This window comes from Sorex araneus, chromosome 1 (genome assembly GCF_027595985.1).
Source record: "Sorex araneus isolate mSorAra2 chromosome 1, mSorAra2.pri, whole genome shotgun sequence".
In the NCBI taxonomy this organism is placed as follows: Eukaryota; Metazoa; Chordata; class Mammalia; order Eulipotyphla; family Soricidae; genus Sorex; species Sorex araneus.
Genome location: NC_073302.1, coordinates 311,029,174 through 311,051,940, shown reverse-complemented (window position 1 = coordinate 311,051,940; position 22,767 = coordinate 311,029,174). Strand labels below are relative to the sequence as shown.

Genomic DNA, 22,767 nt, shown 5'->3' with positions numbered 1-22,767 from the left:
ATGAGTGTGTGTGTAGTCTATGTAATTTTATATTTATAAAAGAATCATAGCCACATGAGAGTTGTAATATTCCTTTGCTGGTTTGCCATATCTGAATTATTATTTTGATGGTCTCTTAGGGAAAAATTCACTGACAAAATGATTCTGTATTTTGCTGTGCATAAGAAACTGTAAGGAATACATTCTACCTTAGAATAGTCTTAAGGAACTTACTTGGTATAATTGCAATCAAACTACATTAGAAACTCAATGCTTGAGTAATATCCACTCCTCCCAGTCTGTTGAGCTTTAATGGTTGGGTTTCTCTGTGATGATTATTCTTTCATTGAGAATGTGTGTTGGTTTCCGAATGCTAAGTTAAATTTTATGTTCTACATTACTAATTTATTTGGCCATTGGATATCAGCGATACTTCATGTAAATTATAAGCATTTATCCACTTCCTTTTGCCTATAGTGGGAGACAGAAAGAAAATGAAATTTTTTAAAAGCATTCCCAAGTTGAGAATTTTTTTTCTTATATGTAAAGAATCATCCCCATTAGGCTTAGACTGCATCCAGAATTGAAGAAAAACCCAAAATGGCTATTTTTATATCTGTATTGCAATGGACTCTGTGAATGATCTACAAATAGGGAACCATCTTTAAAAGAGGTGAGATCACTGAGGGCTGTTAGCATTAGCTGAGATCTGGACACAACCCAAGTGCCCAATAACAGATATGGCCTCTGTGTGTGTGTGTGTGTGTGTGTGTGTGTGTGTGTGTGTGTCTGTGTCTGTGTCTGTGTCTGTGTCTGTGTCTGTGTGTCTGTGTCTGTGTGAGCATGAGAGACAGAGAGGGAGGATTGTGGTATATATCTATATATATATATTTTTTGCTTTTTGCTTTTTTGGTCACTCCTGGTGATGCACAGGGGTTACTCCTGATTCTGCACTCAGGAATTACTCCTGTTGGTGCTCAGGGGACCATATTGGATGCTGGGATTAAAGCCCAGGTCGGCCGCATGCAAGGCAAACGCCCTACCCACTGTGCTATTGCTCCAGCCCCATTTGGTCTTTATATTAGGATTAAAATAGAATATAAGGGGGTCATGTTAAACCAGATAAGTCAGAAGGAGAAGGACAAATACAGGATATCACTCATTTGTAACATATAAAGAAATAAAGCAAGGGATGGTTTAGTACATAATGATAACAAACCCTTGGCCTTTGACTGCAGAACTGAGGTTACCTAGCAGTGGGGAGAGGTGAGCTAGAACTGACAAACAGTGGTGGAGGGTCTTTGGCATTTTGGTGGTGATCAAGTACAGTAACTTTGTACCTATAAACAGTAACTACTGTGATCATGTTACCCCAATGATAATTGAAGAAATAAAGAGGTTGGAGCCGGAGCAATAGTACAGCTGATAGGGCATTCACCTTGTATGCAGCCAACACAGGTTCAATCCCTGGCATCGCATATGGTCCCCCTAATACTGCCAGGATTAATTTCAGAGTGTCGAGTCAGGAGTAACCCCTGAGCATGGTTGGGTAGGAAGGTAGGAAGGTAGGAGGGAAGGAGGGAGGGAAGGAAGGAAGGAAGGAAGGAAGGAAGGAAGGAAGGAAGGAAGGAAGGAAGGAAGGAAGGAAGGAAGGAAGGAAGGAAGGAAGGAAGGAAGGAAGGAAGGAAGGAAGGAAGGAAGGAAGGAAGGAAGGGAGAAAAAGAAGAGAAAGAAAGAGGAAGAAGGAAAGAGAAAGAAAGAAAGAAAGAAAGAAAGAAAGAAAGAAAGAAAGAAAGAAAGAAAGAAAGAAAGAAAGAAAGAAAGAAAGAAAGAAAGAAAGAAAGAAAGAAAGAAAGAAAGAAAGAGGCAAAATGAGTTATTTGTACATACAAATATACAACAGGGGCTGGAGCGATAGCACAGTGGGGAGGGCGTTTGCCTTGCACACTGCCGACCCAGGTTCAATTCCCAGCATCCCATATGGTCCCCTGAGTACCACCAGGAGTAATTCCTGAGTGCAGAGCCAGGAGTAACCCCTGTGCATCGCCAGGTGTGACCCAAAAAGCAAAAAAACAAAACAAAAATATACAACATGTGCATTACTGTGGTTTAATGGTAGTATATGTGAATTGCAAGGACGTGCAACCTTAACATGTTTACATTTTTCACAGTTTGCCAAATTAGATATTATTTATTAATAAAGCCTAAATACAACACGGCTTTCTATCAAACTGAAGATGTTAAAAACAGCTGGTATCAAGAGAAGGGAAGTAAATTATTCATAGGCATTTCATTTGTGGTTTTGCCATCTCCTTTTTTAAGTTACAGAAAAGTCACAATGGAAATTCTTCCCTCCCATCTTGGCTTCCGCCATCAAGCACCTACCCCACTCAGCTACCATGAAAATATTCTCTGTAATTACTTTAAGAGTAAGCCTACAGCTTTGATCATTGCAAGTGTATAATATGAAGGAGGGTGTTTGCAGCGCACAGCCTGTGATAAGGCGAACGCAGTGCTTCTCCTGATGTTAGAAAGTGTTGAGCTGTCTTAGCAAATGAGCTGCCAGAGAAGAGAGTCAAAAGTCTGCAACAAAATCAGTCAATCTACTTAATATGGCATCCTTGGGCTGGAGCAATAATACAGCGGGTAGGGCATTTGTCTTGCAGGCAGCCGGCCCAGGTTCGATTCCCAGCATCACATATGGTCCCCCGAGCACTGCCAGGAGTAATTTCTGAGTGCAAGGCCAGGAGTAACCCCTGTGCATCGCCGGGTGTGACCCAAAAAGAAAAATAAATTAAAAGTTTTCCTTACTGCAAATGTTCTGGCAGTCAAGGAGGAAAGATGGCCAAACCCGGGCCAGGGGTGTTGGTTACCTAAGACCGCAGGGACTCCTTTCACTAGTGTCTTGTTTTGCTCTGTTTTGTTTTGGGCTCACACCCTGCAGTACCTGGCACTGTCTATACTCCGGAGTCACTCCAGCTGCTGGTAACTGAACCCAAGCCTCCTTCCTATGAAGCAAACCATCTGTGCAGTCCATCTGTCCATCTTTAAAGTTCTGATATCTGAGTCACATGCACACGAGTCATGGCTATGCGTCCATCTCTCCTTCTCACTCCCTCCCCTTGTCTTGGGTTTAGTACATTATTTTCTCGATTCATTCTTTCACTTTGCCCCACAACTCTCCAAGGCTTTCGTGACCCCATATCTTGATGCCAAAAGAGGTCCATCTGTCCTGTGCACCCCTGTGTCCCCGCTCACATTTGGGGGAACAGAGAACCGTTATTAGCCCAAGAGAGAGACACGAGCCAGAGAGACTGTCTGGTTTTAAGCATCAACAAGTGTATGGATGGATGTTGGGCTGGAGAGATAGTACAGCGGCTGGGGCACTTGCCTTGCATGCAGGGGGTCTGGTTTCATCTCCGGGCCAAACGCATGGTCCCCTGAGCACCCCCAGGTGTGACTCCTAAGCTCAGAGCAAGGACTAAGCCCTGAGCACAGCTGTGTGTGGCCCCCAAACAAAAGCAAAAGCAAGAGAGAGAACTCACTTTCCATTCTGCCACCCGAGTCTGGCCCCAGAGCCTGGGCAGCTGAGATGCTTAGTGCTCATCATAAAAGAAGCATATTAGAGGGCCGGAGTGATAGCACATCGGGTAGGGCATTTGCCTCGCACACGGCCGACCCGGGTTCGATTCCCAGCATCCCATATGCTCCCTTGAGCACCGCCAGGGGTAATTCCTGAGTGCAGAGCCAGGAGTGAGCTATGTGCATCGCCGGGTGTGACCCAAAAAGTAAAAAAAAAAAGAAGCATATTAGAAATAAGAGCAATTTGGAACAATATGGGTTTTTTTTAGTTTACTTGGTTTGTCTTTGTTTGAGTGGGGGCACACCCAGTGGTGCTCAGGGCTTACTCCTGGCTCTGTGCTCAGGGATCACTCTTAGTAGGCTCAGGGGACCACCTGTGGTGCCAGGGATCAAACTGGGTCAGACATGCATGGCAGCACCCTGCCCCCTGTACTAGCTATGCTGCTCACTGGCTCCTGAGCATAATTTTGAATGGAAAATAAACACCTAGGAAAAAGGTGGCTTCCCTCTCAATAGGGCCAGGCCCATCAGTAGGTTATCATAACTTAGGTAAATGTTGGTAGAAGTTAACAAGGTGAGAATGCTAACTGTGCTTTCAGTTAGCATTTACCAGGTTTACCAGGAATCCTTGGGACAAGCCTGTTAGCTGCTTTATGAAAAGTTTTGGACAGGCGTTTCCCTTTGCATTTCAGCCAGGAGAAAGAGGTGCGAAATGTTGGTTCCCAAAACTTCACTCCTGCAGAAGAACCTGGGCCTCAAATTGTTGTTATTTGCCTCTCGTTTCTTATGATCTTGATCTCTTAGAGCCAAAGAACCAAATGAACACACACGCGCGTGCACACACACACACACACACACAAACACACACACACAGGCTACCATGAACTCACACAGTTTTCCCAGAATCTTTGAGTCATCATCACACCCTATTTTGAGTTTTCTTACAATTAAAAAAAGTCTCTGGCAACTTGATTTCTGCTGCTGTTGTTTTCCATATTTTTTAATAGAACAGCTAAAGACCGTTCTTTAACCAGTCTAATAACTTTAAACACTCTTGGGGCTTTATTTGTTCAACTATTAATTTTTTAATGCCTGTTATACTGGTCAGTTTCTAAATGTTTTTCAATATTTGACCCAACTTAGGACAGTTTGCAAACCTATTCATCATCCAGTGGTTGGTTTGTTTCCTTAAGTGAAATAAATCCTACACCAAAAGCTCAAGTTCTAAAAAAATGAAAATAAACTGAGATATGAGTCATGTGAAATAAAAAAAAAAAACAGTACTGTAAATAACATCTTAAGCGTCCCCAGATGAGAAGCCTCAATTCACAAATGAGTTGTCTTTGTCACACAAGTACCAATGATTTAGGAAGTAGCTTCATCTAGGAATTACCTTGTCTCATAGCAGCTTCTCTTTCCAATTTTGTGTTTCTTCTGTTAAAATATAATGGCTTGGGGCCGGAGCGATAGCACAGCGGGTAGGGCGTTTGCTTTGCACGCAGCTGACCCGGGTTCGATCCCCGGCATCCCATATGGTCCCCCAAGCACTGACAGGAGCAATTCCTGAGTGCAAAGCCAGGAGTAACCCCTGAGCGTTTCTGGGTGTGACCCAAAAAGCAAAAAAATAAATACATAAATAAATAAATAAATGAAAAAATAAAATATAATGGCTTGTTTAGCTTTTTAATGCATATTTTCCTAGGTCAGACTTTGTTTTCTTTAATTTATGGCTTGAGGTCCACACCAGTTCTGCTCAGGGCTAACTCCCAGCTCTAATTCGCATGCAAGGCAAGTGCCTTAACCCCCATACTCTCTCCCGCTCCTAGTCCACACGTTTGGGGGGACTCATAGGGGGAGCACACCCAAAGGTGCTCAGTGTGCACTCCTGGCTTTGAGCTCAGGGACCACTCTTGGCAGTGCTCAGGGGACCTTATGGGATGCTGGGGATAGTACCCGAGTCTGTGGCATGCAAGGCAAGCACCCACTGTACTATCTCTCTGACCCCAAAGGGTTGTTTTACAGATACCTCAGATAAGTCAGCAACACCTAATCCAATCAGAAACTTAGATTTGGAAGGGAACATTGTAGATAACCTCTGAGTAAACATGAAATTTTCCTTTTGCAGATGCAAGTACTGGCATTATGATGAAAACCTGCTCACGTCCAGTGTTATCATTGTCTTCCACAACGAAGGATGGTCAACCCTCATGAGGACAGTCCACAGTGTAATTAAAAGGACCCCAAGGAAATATTTGGCAGAAATCGTGCTAATTGATGATTTCAGTAATAAAGGTAATGAATGGCCCTAGGACTGACGCTTGGTCTATAAAATAAGTTAATTATAAGTAATTGCAAAAATGTGATTTTAAAGGTCTTTAAATTTTAATGATGAGCATCTATTGATGCCAGTATCAACAAGCTGGCACTAACCCAAGTGTTCTATGCGAATCATCTAATGCTGACAATTAATCCCTGCAAAGGATAATGCTATTATATTCCTCTTATGCCTGAGGTTCAGAGTTGTTAAAAAAAAAGCATACCCAACAGTACAGGTACTTAATAGCTGCATCTAGAATGACAAATTCAGAAGTCTGTGTATTTTACCTTTATTGTATGCTGTGCCAGTTATTTCGTTCTTGCATTTGCAGAAGTTTATTCCTAGAAGTCATATATTGAAAGACTGAAAACAACAAAATTGCAAGTGTTCCATGATGCTATCTGAAGCACCAACCGAGCTGCACACCAAAACCCATGTATTTGCTTGGTGGCTTAAAATTTGTGTTTGAATGCTGATACAACTGTTGAATTGGACCAGAAACCATACATAGACTTGATTTATAATAAGAAATATTTCCTGGGCCGGACAAGTCATACAGGGGTTAAGAGACTCGTCTTAAACGGGGCCCATTGCAGTTTGACCTTCAGATGCAGATGCTCCCCCCCCCCCCCCAGGGAGCACAACTAGAAATAAACCCTGACAGCTGGAATAGAGAAGGGATCACTAAGACAATGATGGTTGGAGGAATCGTTCGGGATGGGAGATGTGTGCTGAAAGTAGATAAACGACCAAACATGATAACTTCTCAGTATCTGTATTGAAAACCATAATGCCCAAAAGTAGAGAGAGAAAGTATGGGGGAAATTGTCTGCCACAGAGGCAGGAGGAGGGCTGGAAAGGGTGGGGGGGGATTTATACTGGGGACATTGGTGGTGGAAAGTGTGCACTGGTGAGGGCATGGATGTTTGATCATTGTGTGATTGAAACTCAAACATGAAAGCTTTGTAACTGTATCTCACAGTGATTCAGTGAAAGAAATTAAATTAAATTTTAAAAAAAGAAATGAACCCTGAGCACAGCCAGGAGTGAGCCGAGTCGCTTAACCCCAATACGGAGGAGGAAGAGTAGGAGGAGTAGGAGGAATAATTCATTAAAGATTATTTTGTTCTGTATTTTAGATAATAGGAAATTATGCATTGCTCTTGTTTTTCAGAACCATTTTTATAAGCATTTATGGAGGCATTGGTTTGTCTTTGATCAGCTTGATAAGGGACTGATTGAACAATGATTTTCCAGATAAGGGAGTCTGAAAGCTAACGTTCTATTCTTTAAAGGTATCCACGATTATAAACTCAATGGACTGGATGATAGCACAATGGGTAGGGCTTTCGCCTTGCACGAGGCCGACCCGGGTTTGATTCCCCTGCCCCTCTTGGAGAGCCTGGCAAGCTACTGAGAGTATCTCGCCCCCGTGGCAAAGCATGGCATATTCAATATGCCAAAAACAGTAAGAACAAGTCTCACAATGGAGACATTACTGGTGCCCACTCGAGCAAATTGATGAGCAACGGGATGAGAGTGACAGTGATAAACTCAATATGTATCAGGGGGATTGGATATTTCTGGCTCTGTGCTCAAGAGTGGCTCCTGGGGTGCTTTGTGTAGTGCCAGGGATTCAAACCATGGTTGGCTGCATGCAGGGCAAAATACCTTACCCACTGTACTATCTCTCTGGCCCCTGAACACAAATTCTTTTTTCTTTTTTTAAAAAATTTTTATTTTATCACCATGTGGAAAGTTACAAAGTTCTCAGGTTTATGTCTCAGTTATACAATATTCAAACACCATCCCTTCACCAGTGCCCATATTCCACCACCAAAATCCCCAGTATACCCCCCACCCCCGCCCCCCCAACTGTATAACTGATGAATTTCACTTCATTTTCTCTTTACCTTGATTACGTTCCATATTTCAACACAAAACTCACTATTGTTGTTGGAGTTTCCCCCCAAGAAAGACAGCCCTACTAAGGAAGCATTTGATAATTAGTTTTCCATTAAAAGATTGTATGTTTTCAGTTTTTAGAACAGGTCGCTTTTCTAAAGCTCAGACACACTCGGATGTGTCCCAGTCCTGCATCCCGTAGCCACCTGAACACAAATTCTTAATAACATAAATATCAAAAGAGAGAAAACGTGATGCCAAGGAAGTAGCTCAAGCAGAAGAGCACATGCATTGCTTGTGCAGGATTCTGAGTTTCTTCCCTGGCATCCCATGCCTTGTCCACCCAGCACTGTTCACACAAGCAGGTTTGTGATACGTGTGGCCCCTCTATTCAGTAAAAACCTAACAACTCATGAAAGCAAGCGTGCTTAGAACATGCCACTGCTTGACTCCACATCAGCCTGCTACATTTCAGAACCTGTAATAGGATTGCTGAGACACAGGTTGGAGTTGTTATTTATCCTTCTTTGCTTACCATAAAACAGAACTGAAACTTTGGAAGAATGACTACTCGGTAATAGGAAGATATTTGTTTTTTTATGGCAAATAAGTTTTGCAAGGAATTTTTATGTGCGTGTAGCGGTATCATTGACTATAAGGTTAGCAGGAAAGATGGAATATGGATGGCATGAGAACACCATTCAAAATAGCTTTATAAAAGCTTCCTCCAAAACTTAATTTAGAGCTCTTGCAGTCTGAATAAATCTCTGCTATTTTTTGCAAGGACCTGACCAGAATCTTGATCTTATAGACATATGTTTCTGTGCAGAAGAAATAGAAAAATGGCCTCTTCCTCCCCACTCCCTTATCTTTGTGTAACTAAGCACTGTTTTCAGTTAATCATTTTTAACTGTACTAGAGAATGTATCGCTTAAAACATTTTAGTCTTGTCACTATATCTATTGAGTTTAGCTTAACTCTTGGTTGCAATTTTCTGTGCCAAGAATGTGTTCATTAATAATATCATTCCTGTCTCAAGAGAAATATTTTAAAATATATTTTACAGAGATTTCGTTGGCACTTGACAGCATTTTGGATTTAAAATGAAAAAATCTAAATCTGTAAAATTAACTGAGAAACCCCATGCACCGGTGGAACTGGGCTTAGGACTACACCAGGGTAAAAAAAAAAAAATTTTAAGGGAAAATTGCATCAATTTTTCTGGGAGAAGAAATGTAATTCAGCATGAGAATTGTAAATTAAATTCTCAGATTCTCAACATGGGGTTTTAATTTACAATTCTCATTAAAACTGGATGTCAGAAAAGTTTTGCCTCTCAATTTTGAGTACTCGTCTGTAGGGAATTTGTTAACTATTGGCCCCCTAAGAATGAGCTCAAGTATTAAGTACACAGCCTTTCTGCCCCTATAATCACTGATTCTGCACTAGTCACATCTTTTTTGATTAGGTTTGCATTCATAGGTGAAATGTTAATAGTCCATATAAAATACTTTATATAACATTTTTTCTAGGTATCATAGCCATGGCGTATTCAATATGCCAAAAACAGTAACAACAAGTCTCACAATGAAGACATTACTAGTGCCTGCTCAAGCGAATCGATGAACAATGGGATGACAGTGCTACAGTGCTATCATATTGTTGTACTCTATAGAAACAACTTTTGTGTCTCCAAGAAACACATTTAGGAAGCCAGGCACTTGTATGGCTGTAAGGGGTCAATCATACAGGCTCTGAATAGTGGAAGTCGAAGGACTATCCTGGGAAGGAGAGATGGCTCCTAGGCTGACTTGCTCAGGGATTACTCCTGGCGGTGCTTGGGGGGACTATATGAGGTGCTGGGGATCGAACCTAGGGCCACAGCATGCAGCAGGGCAAATGCCCAATAGTTATTGTATTTGAAATATAGTAACTATTCCCTCTGACTTCCAAGGTTTTTTCTGTTACCTATCCCTGTTTTTGAAAGGAAATTATAGTTTAAATGATTTATATACATACATGTCTCTTATGGTGTTGATTGCCTTTTTCACCCACAGAACACTTGAAAGAGAAACTCGATGAGTATATTAAGCGGTGGAATGGCCTAGTGAAGGTATTTCGAAACGAAAGGAGAGAAGGTTTAATTCAAGCACGGAGTATCGGTGCCCACAAAGCTAAACTCGGACAGGTAGGAAACATTTGACCTCTACGATGTCTCCTTTGGGGATGGGTAACTAGATCATAGACCTTTTCAAGTACCCTTCAGAAAAGAAAAATTTTTTTTAATTGAAACAAAAATGCTGGCTTGAACAGGTATAACGTATATGTCAAAATTGACTGTGGAGCGCATGCGTAGTAGCATCTGTATAAGTGTGAATGGTGTGTGATGTGTGATGTGCCATATGTGAAGAGTGTTCTTTCATCCTGCCTCTTTTCTTTAAGGTTTTGATATACCTTGATGCCCACTGTGAGGTGGCAGTTAACTGGTATGCACCACTTGTAGCTCCCATTTCTAAAGACAGGTAACATCGCCTTGCTTTTTTTTTTTTCCTTCCTGGTTAAAAAGTAAACCTCACCCTAGAAGGATCTCCTGGTGTTCTCATTCTTCTGATGTCAGTGCCAGTTAGTGCCCCAAGCATTGCATTGGAAGCACTGTCATCCAGCTAGTTGTTGGCTGGGGTGGATGCTGTGATTCTTCTGAATCTCGGGGTTCATTTGGATGTAGGCAGTCGGGGCGCTTGGGAGAAGCCTCGGGCATCTCCCTGGAAAAAAACCCCGGGTGGTTGGGTGGTGAAGAAACTTCTCGAATAACGAGGTCTTTTTCTCTCTCTCTCTCTCTCTCTCAGAGCAGTATTAATTAATGGCTCCCCGCTAAACCGTGGTCACAGCCCTAAAGACTCAAAAGAGAGGGCTTTGAAATTATAATACCCTTTGGGATTTTTTTCATGCCCTCTCTAAATTAGCGCTTTACATAGTCAGGGCCAGCTGTTACTCCTGCCAACGCTGTAGGTTCCTATAGAAACATTAAAGTTCTCACACAGAAGCAACGGGCTCATGAAAACGCCGTCAGCCTCGTTAGCTCCTTCAGAAGTAGCTGAAACAATAGACAGTAGCAGCCGTCCTCTGGCTCCGAAAGCCTGTCCCGAGTTCTGACAGCTTCGAGATCAAGCAAAAGCAGATGCCTCCCTGTGGAGGCTGGTAGGAATCGGAGGGGGAAGCTGGAGAAGATCTCCAGTGAACACTCACTGCAGACCCTCTGGCTTCATCCTCCTCGTAACCCTGGCAGAGAGATGTTATTAGCTCCGAGTACGAAGGGGATGCTGAGGCTTAACCTAGCAGCTGATAAACCATCACACTGCCAGCTCTCCTGGACATTTTTTTTTTTTTTTTTTGCCCTGCCCCATGTACTTCAAAATCCAGGAATTATGAGAAAAGAGGGAAGATAAGGAAAAATTCACCTCTCTGGATGAAAAGGAACCTCACACAAGGGCAGTGAGAAAGGAATTTTCTCCCAGAGCCCTCAGGATCCTCAATCTGGAGGGAACCAGCAGTGTCCCTTGAACCCACTCTCCCCACACAGAACATCCCAGCCCCTGGGGTCCTCCCCCTGATCCCTGATTGCTCAGAAACACCTTACCATGAGGAGGAAAAGCTGCTCTCCCGATTTTGGAAGGAGATTTAAGGTCTTCTCTGATGAGAGAAAGAGTGAACTGAGCCGGGTCACCGGTTCTCTGTCGTGCTGACTCTCGGCCACCCAGGACTTGCATTTTCATGAAAGTCAAATCAAAAGGATTTGTTTCCTCCGGGCTGTCATGCCATGCCATAAATTCTTCAGTGGCAATATTTTTCTTGTTATTTAAAAAAGCAGGACAACAATATAATACTTTTTGTTTGTTTTTCAATAAAAACTGGGTTTGATAATACAAGCAGGAGAGAGATCAAATAAAGTACAGGAACAGTTTTCATAACTGCCCCCAAAGCAATAGAAAGCTGCAACAAGCTGGGAGAGCTAAGATTCTATACTCTCTCTCTCTCTCTTCCTTTCTCTCTCTCTCTCTCTCTCTCTCTCTCTTCCTTTCTCTCTCTCTTTCTCCCTTTCTCTCTCTACTAAGATTCTATACACACACACACTTACACTCTCTCTCTCTCTCTTTCTGCTAAGATTCTACACACACACATATATACACACTCTGCTAAGATTCTATACACACACACACACACTTTCTCTCTCTCTGCTAAGATTCTACATACACATACACACACACTCATACACTCACATTCTCTTTTCAAGGATTCTACACACACACACACACACACATTTTTAATGGCGGGATAAGGAGAGAAAACAATAGAAAAATGTTGTGAATAAGTAAAGGTATCGAGAGAAAGTTGCAGGGTGACAGTGAATATGAGAAAGCGTTTTTAACTTCCACGGCCAGGCTCTTTGTCCTGATCATTTATCTGTAAACTGGGGGAGGTAGGGGGACAGTCACCCACAACCTGCCCTTGCCAGCACAGGCCCCTTGACTGTTTCCAAGTGTTCGTTTAGTTCTAGATTCTCAAGCGCAAAGCAAAGCAAACAACCCACGAAAAGAGAGCATCTAGCTAGGCATGCCAAACCAGTCAGTTTTGGGTTCTTAAATGCGTTTTCATTTTCTGTAAATGTTTCAGAACTACATGTACTGTGCCTCTAATAGATTACATAGATGGGAATGACTATTCCATTGAACCACAGCAAGGTGGGGATGAAGATGGCTTTGCCAGAGGGGCCTGGGACTGGAGTTTACTATGGAAGCGTATTCCGCTAAGCTACAAGGAAAAGGCCAAAAGAAAACATAAAACTGAACCTTATCGGTAAAGATTATTACTTTATCTTCTTATGTTGAATGTTTATCTAAGTCCTTTTTTTTTCCTTCCCCATGTGCTCATATAAATATGTGGGTCCCTACATACCATCCATTTCATCTTTGCTGCCATCCTCAACACAACACAGAACCACTTGCACTGTGCCGCTTATAGATGTCATAAATGGCAACACATATCAAATTGTACCCCAAGGGGGTGGTGACGAAGATGGGTATGCCCGAGGAGCATGGGATTGGAGTATGCTCTGGAAACGGGTGCCTCTGACCTCTCGCGAGAAGAAAATGAGAAAGACAAAAACTGAACCATATCGGTAATCAACTAAATCACTTACCTGTTTTTCCTTTGTATGCTGTTGCTGCTAACCTAGTAACCTCTTGCCACGCTGAAAATGAACCTGTAGATTGCGTCTTCCAGCTCTCAATGGGTTTCTGTCCTTGCACTGAAGTCTCACGTAATTTTTGACGGGATGCTTCTGAGAAACGCGTTGCGGGAGCGAGTGCCAGCAAGTATGACCTCACCTCAATGGCTGCGCCCACCGCACAGCCAGACTCCACAGAGAGATACTGGCAGACCTGGTCTCATCCCGAAGAACTAGGCGCTGGACTGTTTATCAGATGTAATGCACATCTGCTTCTTGGTCATTTCCCTACATGCAAGCACTCTTTGGGAGAGGGGAGCATTAGATAACATTAATTCTGAACACAAGTGGACAAAAGAGAACATCTTGGCCACCCCATAATAGTAGATGAGAGAAACATTAAATTTGTGTCTTTGGGGGATGGTGCTGTTCTGTAAGTTTAGCATGCTTAAATCATTTACAGTCCAGGTTTTCCTTCCACTTTAATGCCATGGATGTAGGTTAGAGAGTTGGGGGGTTTGGGGTTTTTATATTGGGGGGGGGTTGCTTCCCTTGGTTTTGCAAACTCCCTTTTCTTTATTTTTTATTTTTATTTTGGGTCATACCCAGAGATGCTCAGGGGTTACTCCCACTTCTCCACTCAGGAATTACTCCTGGCGGTGCTTGGGGGACTCTATGGGATGCCAGGGATCGAACCCAGGTCGGCCACTTGCAAGGCAAACTCCATACCCGCTGTACTAGCACTCCAGTTTTGCAAATTCTTGAATACTAATTTTGTGCGAGTTGCATGTGATGAATAAATAATACACACCTTCAGAAAAACATTCCCCAGAATCTTTTATTATTTCACTAGAGAGTGCTTGATTTCAGGAAAGTTTTATTCTAAAAATCATCTTTGGTCCTTTCCCGCTCTTCAGATGGAACCAATCAATCTAACTCAATTCTTTTGGTCTTTTTACGGGAGGGTGTTACTATCTTTTGAAAGAATGACCCCAAACAAAATTTTCACTCAAATGCTCCGAGGGGGTTCTCCGTGCAGTGTCACTGTGATCTTATGGAAAGTGCGATTATTCTAATTTGACTTTCTGCTCCTACAGTTGGCTTTTGGTTGAGTGCTTCCTGTTGCATGTTAATACCCCTAGTGCTGTTTGGGGACCAGGTTTCCCTGCAGCTGGGATTTGAGGCGTGTCTTATCGAGATACTGAAATGGCAAACATGAGAAATTATAAAGCTTCAAGCTCTAGTTGATGTTTCCCTTGAAGTTCCTGTTTTTCTCAAAGCAGTTCAAGAATCTATTCATGGACATAACAAGTAATTCTAGGGAAAGTCATAAAGAAGATTGAGTTTGTGTTTTTTGCTGATTCCCCAGGATAGTAGAGAGGTTTATTTTTCTCTTAAAGAAGTAAGAAAAATTGTAAGGAAGGTTTCCCTTTAATTCACTGGCTTTCATATTAATATGTATTTTCAAGTGTGTTTTGAGATAAGTAGAAATATTTTTTTTTAATTTTTTGCTTTTTGGGTCACACCCAGCGATGCTCCTAGCTCAGCACCCAGGAATTACTCCTGGCCATATGGGACCATATGGGATGTCGGGGATCAAACCCGGGGTTGGCTGCATACAAGGCAAATGCCCTACCCATTGTGTTATCACTCTGACCCCCCTTATTTTTTCCTTGCTTTTTGGGTCACACCCAGCAATGCACAGGACAGGGGTCACTCCTGACTCTGCACTCAGGAGTGCAGAGTCACTCCTGGCAGTGCTCTGGGGACCATATGGGATGCTGGAAATCGAACCTGGGTTGGCTGCATGCAAGGCAAACCCACTGTGCTAACTCTTCCAGCCCCAAGATAAGTAGAAATACATTTAAACCTAAAAAAAAGTACAGTAGATTTTGGTTTCATTTGGGGGATGCACCCAGCAGTGCTCAAGAATGACTCCTCTCTTTGTGCTCAGGGATAAATCCTAGTGGGCTCAGGAGTCCATATGAGATGCAGAGGATTGAACACAGGTCAGTCACGTGCAAGGCAAATGCCCTCCCCAGTATTCTATTGCTCAACCCCATGCACAGTTCATTTTAAACATGAAAATATAACCAAAGATGGAATAATGCTCTTTTGTGAGTTAGGAGGCATATTTTAGGAAGAAAATAAGAGAATGAGTTTACCCAGATAATGATTTTCCTTTAATATTGCTATTAGTACCTGATTTATCTTTTATCCACTCAACCAATATTTAATGAGTGCTTACAATATTCCAGGCACTGTTTTCTAACCATAAATTTTTAGAAGCTGAGTTCCCTTGTGGCGCTTAAAATAGAGTGGACCAGACAGATATTAAACAGATAACTCCACTGATGATTCGGTGACGCTGGGAGAAGCGGAATGAAGAAAAATCCCAAGGCACATTGGTGCTTATGGGAAGGAGAGCGTTTTTTGGGATCATCTGTTCCTATGACATGTCTCAGAGGTTAGGGACCAAAGGATGGACGCACGAGAGCTCATAGGCCAGCACCACGAGGGATGGGCCTCTCTGCCTGTCTGAGTGCGCAGAACCAAACCAAGGACCTACCAGCAGCGAGTTTAGGCAGAATTCAGAGCAATGGTGACAGTGGAGTGGAAAAGTAGATCGAATGGTTAAGGTACTTACCTTGCACGTGCCCAACCAGGGTTCAACCCCTGGCATGACATACGGTGCCCTGAGCACTGCAGAAATGATGCCTGAGCACAGACTGGCGTGGTGCCCAAAACAAAATGATACAAAAAGGAATTGTGGGGGCTGGAGAGATAGTACAGGACATAGGGCACTTGCCTTGTATGCAGCTGACATGGATTCAGTCCCCAACATCACATACGCTCCCCCAAGCACCCGGGAGTGATCCCTGAGCACAGACTGGGGCTGCAGAGCTAGTACAGTGGGTAAAGTGCTTGCCTTGCATGCAGGTAACCGGGGTTCAATCCCTGACATTACATATGGTCCCCTGAGCACTCTGGGAGTGATCTCTGAGCACACCAGGGGTGGCCCCCAAACCAAAGTCAATAGGGAATTCAATATCATGCATGATGCTGGAGGTACTCTGATAGAGGAACTTCACTTAAGAATGGGTAGGGGGAGCAAGGAGCAAGGTGAAAATGAACCCTCCCCCCTCCTTGCCCCCCAGCACTTCTCATGATGAGGGTGGCTTCTCCCTACAAAGCTGCCAAATCTCTGCGCACCCCTCCCCCCAAAACCAACCTCATCCTAAGACATACCCAGTGCCAGACCCCGTTCCAAGAAGGCCCACAGCTTGCCTTCTTGCCTTCCCCCTTCCCACCACAGTAAATGGCGATGTCAGATTCCTCCTGTGTCGTTCAGTGCTACATTCACAAACTCTGAATGAACTGTGCCTGTTTTATAATGATTTACGCCCCTTATTTGGCAAGGCCCCGAGCTATAAAATTAAAAGCTGGCAGACTACTTCCATGGTGCATGGTTTCACTCATCCCAGAATGACTCATAAATCATTCTAGGAGCAGTTAGCAGACCAAGACTGGGTGGCTCGGTATTTTTAGGAGCAAAGGGAAAAGTCTTGAGCTAACCTGAGGCTTAATTTTTAAATCAACAGAGGTACTGGGGCGCCCTCTAATGGCCAAATGATGCAATGTTCTCATTTGTTAAAAAGCTTTAATTGGATCTTAAAAATTCACTCGGGAATTAGGAACAGATCGTTTTGTAAAGGCTTTATAATTTCTTAATGTTTGGTCATATTAATTTTTTTCTTTTGGGGGGCATTATTTTCAAGAAGGCTTGTCTACTGGTGAAGGCACGTCGGGTAACTTTTCTTGGGTATTTACTGCCTTCTTTCTCTCTCTTAGGTCGCCAGCCATGGCTGGTGGGTTATTTGCCATTGAACGAGACTTCTTCTTTGAACTGGGTCTCTACGACCCAGGCCTTCAGATTTGGGGTGGTGAAAACTTTGAGATCTCATACAAGGTAATTTCTTCCCCTGACTCGTGACCTTCAGAGGGGGCCTGTGTCCTTGTGGAACACTAGTTAGGGCCTAAGTGATGAGACATGACTGGCAAAAAGATGTGTGTTTTGAGGAAATAAGCAAAACCTCTTGATTTACCCTATCCTTCGTGGTTCAGTGGGTTGAACACATCCTCCCACAGCCTTCTTTCTTACAGGGGGGTCCCTTTCTTTTTTATGCAGCACTGTAGCACTGTCGTCCCCATTGTTCATCGATTTGCTCGAGCGGGCACCAGTAACATCTCCATTGTGAGACTTGTTACTGTTTTTGGCATATCGAATACACCACGGATAGTTTGCCAGGCTCTGCTATGAGGGCGGGATACTCTCGGTAGCTTGCCGGGCTCTCCGAGAGGGACCAAGGAATCGAACCCAGGTCGTCCTCGTGCAAGGCAAACGCCCTACCCGCTGTCCTATCACTCTAGTCCTTCTTTTTTATATTTTTATGTATTTTTTTTATTTTTTAATTGAATCGCCATGTCATCGTGGGATACAGTTACAAAGCTTTCATGATTGAGTTTCACCCATACAGTGTCCCAACACCCATCCCTCCACCAGTGTACATTTCCCACCACCAATGTCCCCCATATCCCTCATGCCACACCCCCATTTTTAAAATTTTTATTTTTTTTATTATTATTATTGAGTCACTGTGAGATAAACAATTATAAAGCTGTTTGGTCATACAATGATCCGAACACCCATCGGCCTTCCACCAGTGTCCATTTCCCACCTCCAGTGACCCCAATTTCCCTCCCGATACCCCCACAGGGAGGTCCCTTTGTTAGAGGAGCTCTTCAGAGAGCATCGTTGCAGAATACCCCCCCCCCCGCCTTTACCTGTCTGGTGCTGGAGGCAGACCCCACAGTCACTAACACAGAGCTGCCTCCCTGCCATGCCCCCAGCGTGAGGGTGGCACCGGGGCCACGTTGCCTCTCATGAGCACTCCCTTCTCCCTGCACCACCCCATGGCCCAAAGGAAAGATCAAGAACCAGAGCAGAGTCTGAGTTCAGCAGATAGTCAGGTCTTCAGTGTTCACGCTTCGTACTTGGGGACACGGAGGAGAACCCCGTCCTTGCTCGTGAAGAATGAACAATCGACGGAGAACAGAGTAAAACAAGCCCCAAGTATGCGATCGGGTTAACTACAGCGACGTTCCGCCGGTCCGGTTAAGAAACAGCACTGTGGGGGCTGGAGCGATAGCACAGCAGGTAGGGCGTTTGCCTTGCACGCGGCCAACCCGGGTTCAATTCCCAGCATCCCATATGGTCCTCTGAGCACCGCCAGGGGTAATTCCTGAGTGCAGAGCCAGGAGTAACCCCTGTGCATCGCCAGGTGTGACCCAAAAAGGAAAAAAAAAAAACAAAAGAAACAGCACTGGGCCAGGGGTAGAACTGGAGCCAAAACTAGACAGAAGGGCACGGCGCTGCTGAGCCGGGGGCCAGGGAGGCGAGGAGAGAGGAACTTCTAGTCCGTTGGCTCCGAGGCCGAGTCACACAGAATGTGTCAGGAAGCCAGCCTGGCAGAATCTGTCCATGTCGGGAAGAAACCCACACAGAGAAAGTGGACGAGTACGTGAAGAACGTACTGAAGAGTCTGAAATGCTGAGCTCAGGGAATTTTTTTCTTTCTTTCGCTTAATTTGATAAGCAGTGGGAAACCATCCGGGATATTAAGCAGGGGAAGGAGCTGACCCAAAGCTGCCTTTCAGCTAGAATACTGTCCTGCTATAAATAAAGAGAGCGTGAGCGAGAAGCCAGAGGTGAAGAAGCCAGCTGGAAGGTTATTCTCATAATCACCGAGGTGGGAAGGGTATTAGCGATGGAAATGAAGAGCGTGTTAGGAATGAAGGCTCTGTGTGACTTTGTAAGGTGACCCTGGGAAAAAGTCGATTAGAGTCAGGCATAAGAGGAGTCCCCAACACTGTGTACTAGCACACCCTCCCCTTCAACACCCTCCCTACCACCAACTTCTTTTTATGAGCTCGGAAAAACAAATAATTTTTAGGATGTGTTTAGTTTAGAATCCCCCTGGTCACTATTTAATTTAGATTTTAGATTTACTCCGGGAAAACACCTTTTCAGCTCTAATTTCTCTTGGCATTGGAAAACTGTTTCCATGTGTGTTTTGTTTTGTTGTTGTTGTTTTTCTTCTTGGTCCCCCACTAGATATGGCAATGCGGTGGCAAATTACTCTTTGTCCCTTGTTCCCGAGTCGGACACATCTACCGCCTCTCCGGTTGGCAAGGGAACCCTCCCCCCGTTTATGTGGGGTCCTCGCCAACAATAAAGGTGAGTCTTTTACATTCATTTCACTTAAAAATTTAGACAGGATTGTAATGGGACTGATAAAAACAGAATTATGCCCTTCACAGATGTTCATAAGTATGCCCATTCTAGGCATCTAATAATTGATTGCGATGTTTGTATTTTAGATGAATGAGTTCAGTGTTCTGAACTCCATGTGACACATACACAATTACATATTATTATTCCACATCAAATATTTCTGTTAAGCTGATGATAATATTAAGTTGACTATACTCACTTAGATCTGACATGTCATAACTTGGTAGTTCAAGTGTGAATTGGGATTGTATTTATTCAATAAAAGCTAGCAATGAAAAAAGGTGGGGGAATCTTTTAGCTCAAAGGAGAGATGGCTGGGGAACCAAAATTCACCACAAGCTTTGCTAGCCAGCGAAATATCCTCTGCCTGAAGCAATCACACTACTTCCGGCTCTTAGCTTAGAGTACACTGGGCTTCACCTGAAGTGTCTTACTATTTTGTGGTTGGTTTGATTCTTGGATCACGTCCAGTGGTGCTCAGGGGCTACTCCAAGCTCAGTGCTCAGGAGTCACTCTCCTGTGGTGCTGGCGATCAAACCCAGGTCTCCCACGTGCTAAGCATGTGCTCCGGCCTTTTGAGAGAGCTCCCTGGCACTCAGAGGGGTTTAGTATCATATCCCATTCGAAGAACAATCCCTATATTTAATGGTCTTGAGTATATTGAATATGTTTAAATAAATACTTTTTTTTTTATTTGCTTATATTCTGTGGGGAAATAAATGTCCTACAGCCTAGAGAAAAGGGTTGAGGGAAAAAACACCTTCCATGAATCACACATGAGTGAAATAATGGTTTGTGTTTAGCTTTTTAAAATTAGAAGAAGCATGGGCCAGAGAGTTAGTCCAGGGGTAAAGCATTTGTTTTATACACACTGAGCCTGGTTCCATCCCTGGAACCTCTTAGGATTCCCTGAGCACTGCCAGGTGTGGCCCTAATGTACACACCCTTCCCCCTGCCCCAAATTATTTGGAGTTTGTGTGCTAAGCAGCATCCCATTTTTGAATGGGAAGGTATCTGGATGGGCTGGAGCAATGGCACAGCGTATAAGGCGTTTGGCAAGCTACCGAGAGTATCTCGCCCACACGGCAGAGCCTGGCAAGCTCCCCGTGGCGTATTCAATATGCCAAAACCAGTAACAACAAGTCTCAAGATGGAGATGGTTACTGGTGCCCACTCGAGCAAATCAATGAGCGATGGGATGACAGTGACAGTGACAGTGAAGATCTCTTGATGCCCCAAACGAGGAAGCCTCACGCAGAGTCCCGTGTCCTTGAGAGTCCCTTGAGGACACGCAAGTCTCTCACTGTTTCTCTGCTGAGGCCATTTTTAGAAGCCCCGTTCAGAGCAAAGGCCACTGCGGGCCAGAGTCCAATCAAAGGTCCAGCAAAGCCTTGGGACAGCTCCCAAAAAGAGATGAGGCACAGAAGCAGGGACAGGGAGGCTGGAAGGACCCACACAGCTGGGCAGCCGGCCAAAGGAGCTGAGAAACGGCCCAGGCTCCACGGCCACCACAGATGCTATACAGGAGAGTTTCTACAGTGAGGAAAACGGGCATCAGAGGAGCCCAGGTCCTAAGGAGCATCGCACAGCCCCAACTCAAGAGATGAATGCCAGGGCAGCTTGACTCCTGGAGGGTAGGCTGGCGGCAGACAAAAGGAGAGAGGGAAGTAAGTCCTCACCTCCTCTCAGAACTGACTGTAAATCTCATCACGGCTGCCTCGAAGAGAGGGAATTTCTAGAATGTTCCTGTCTCTTATTCAGCATCATCTGCTTCTCCCTGGTACTTGCCCTGTGTATCCTACTTGTCTTCCCAGAGCTTCAGACCTTTACGGGGTCTTGTCTCGTAGAATCACGCTCTGTGGTGTCCCTTCGTGCTCTTAAACTGAACTTGGCGACTTCCCCAAAGGGACTTCCTTGTCCCATGTTCCGTTTGCCCATGAGTAAAACTTGACGCTCATCTGAGGATTGCCCCACTCCTTCCCCTCCCACCTTGCCAAGCCCAGATGATCCTGCACCCCCGCCCCCTGCAAACACCTCTCACCCACCACTTTCCGGGCTGAGTAGGCCCCCAGCTCTCCTCCACGGATATTCAGGGGTCCCCCTGCTTCCTGCCCACAGGTTTAAGTTCAGTCCAGCCAGCCCTACCACGGCCATGCTTGTGTTTGTTTTCTTCGATGAATCTAATGTCTCTTACCTACTCAGTGCCTTTTGATGACTCTCTTGTAAAGTTTCACTGTAGCACTGTTATCCCATTGCTCATCAATTTGGCTCGAGCGGGTACAAGTAACATCTCCATTGTGAGACTTGTTGTTACTGTTTTTGGCATATCGAATATACCACGGGTAGCTTATAAGGTGCTGCCATATGGGCAAGATACTCCAGGTAGCTAGCTCGCTGGGCTCTTCCAGAGGGGCGGAGGAGTCGAACCCGAGTCAGCCACGTGCAAGGCAAGTGCCCTACCCGCGTGCTATCACGCCAGCCCTTGTAAAGTTTAAATTTTCAAATTTTTTGAAAAGAGTAAGAAGGAGCCACGGAGATGGCTCAAAGGGCACACGCAGGAGCCTGGTTCTGGCACCACGTGTTCCCCAGAGCACCGCAAGATCAACCCCCAAATCCTGAGTTTGGGGAATAGACACTCCACACTCAAAAAAAAAAAAAGCCCCTAAACAAACAAACAAAATCATGATAATAATGACACATTTTGAGTGCTTTCTCATGTACCAGACCCAAATCAAAATGCCTAACATATATGAATGTCTTCACTTTCACAGCACAGAATAAGGTGAGAACCAGAAGCGGTTTTCCTCTGCCTCCAGCATTGCAGTTATGCTATAGCGCATACAGGAATCCCAGTGGCTCACCCTTATTCGATGCTTCTATTGCCCCGTTCTCTGACCTCTTTAATGAACAACTCCTTTGCCACTGAGCAGCCTGGCACCCCACTGTGGCACCCTAAACCATTAAAATTTCCTGCTTTCAGTTGCTCTAACCCTAATGAGTGAACACTTCCTTCTTTGACTGTTAGCTTCCAGAAGACATGGGCTGGGTTAATTTGGGATGGATTCGCAAACATTCAAGATGGATCATAGGAGATATGTTGCAAACGCTGATGAGGATTCACCTGTGCTCTTTTAGCATCCTTTTCCTTAAAACTTTTTTGAGCCCCATGAACTTGCACCACAACGTGCCTAGGGACTGCTCACCCTTGGCTAGATTCCCTATAGCCTAGACAGAAAGTGAAACTGAGCACTTGATGTCAAAAGCAAGTCAGCGAGTCAGGCCCAGTGGCCAGGCCCAGCCCGTTTGAGTTACGTCAGGCTTCCTGGGAACCCAGCCCCATGCCTTTGCTTGTGCACGGTCTACGAGTGTTTTTGCACCGTGGCCGTGTTGAGGAGTTGCCACAGAA

At 44.4% G+C, this 22,767-nt stretch overlaps 1 protein-coding gene across 2 annotated transcripts in view; it reads left to right on the top strand.

The window, feature by feature from the left end:
• Positions 1 to 22,767, top strand: part of GALNT7 (polypeptide N-acetylgalactosaminyltransferase 7) — a 142,980-nt gene that overhangs the window by 110,887 nt on the left and 9,326 nt on the right. Inside the window, exons 3-8 of one of the 2 annotated variants that reach the window (XM_055118891.1) lie at positions 5,687 to 5,853; positions 9,841 to 9,971; positions 10,226 to 10,305; positions 12,777 to 12,959; positions 16,860 to 16,977; positions 19,182 to 19,304. In XM_055118891.1, the coding sequence (XP_054974866.1) occupies positions 5,687 to 5,853; positions 9,841 to 9,971; positions 10,226 to 10,305; positions 12,777 to 12,959; positions 16,860 to 16,977; positions 19,182 to 19,304 (802 nt within the window). Of the gene's footprint in view, positions 1 to 5,686; positions 5,854 to 9,840; positions 9,972 to 10,225; positions 10,306 to 12,454; positions 12,638 to 12,776; positions 12,960 to 16,859; positions 16,978 to 19,181; positions 19,305 to 22,767 lie in introns of both variants that reach the window. The other variant, XM_055118885.1, reaches the window with a different exon arrangement.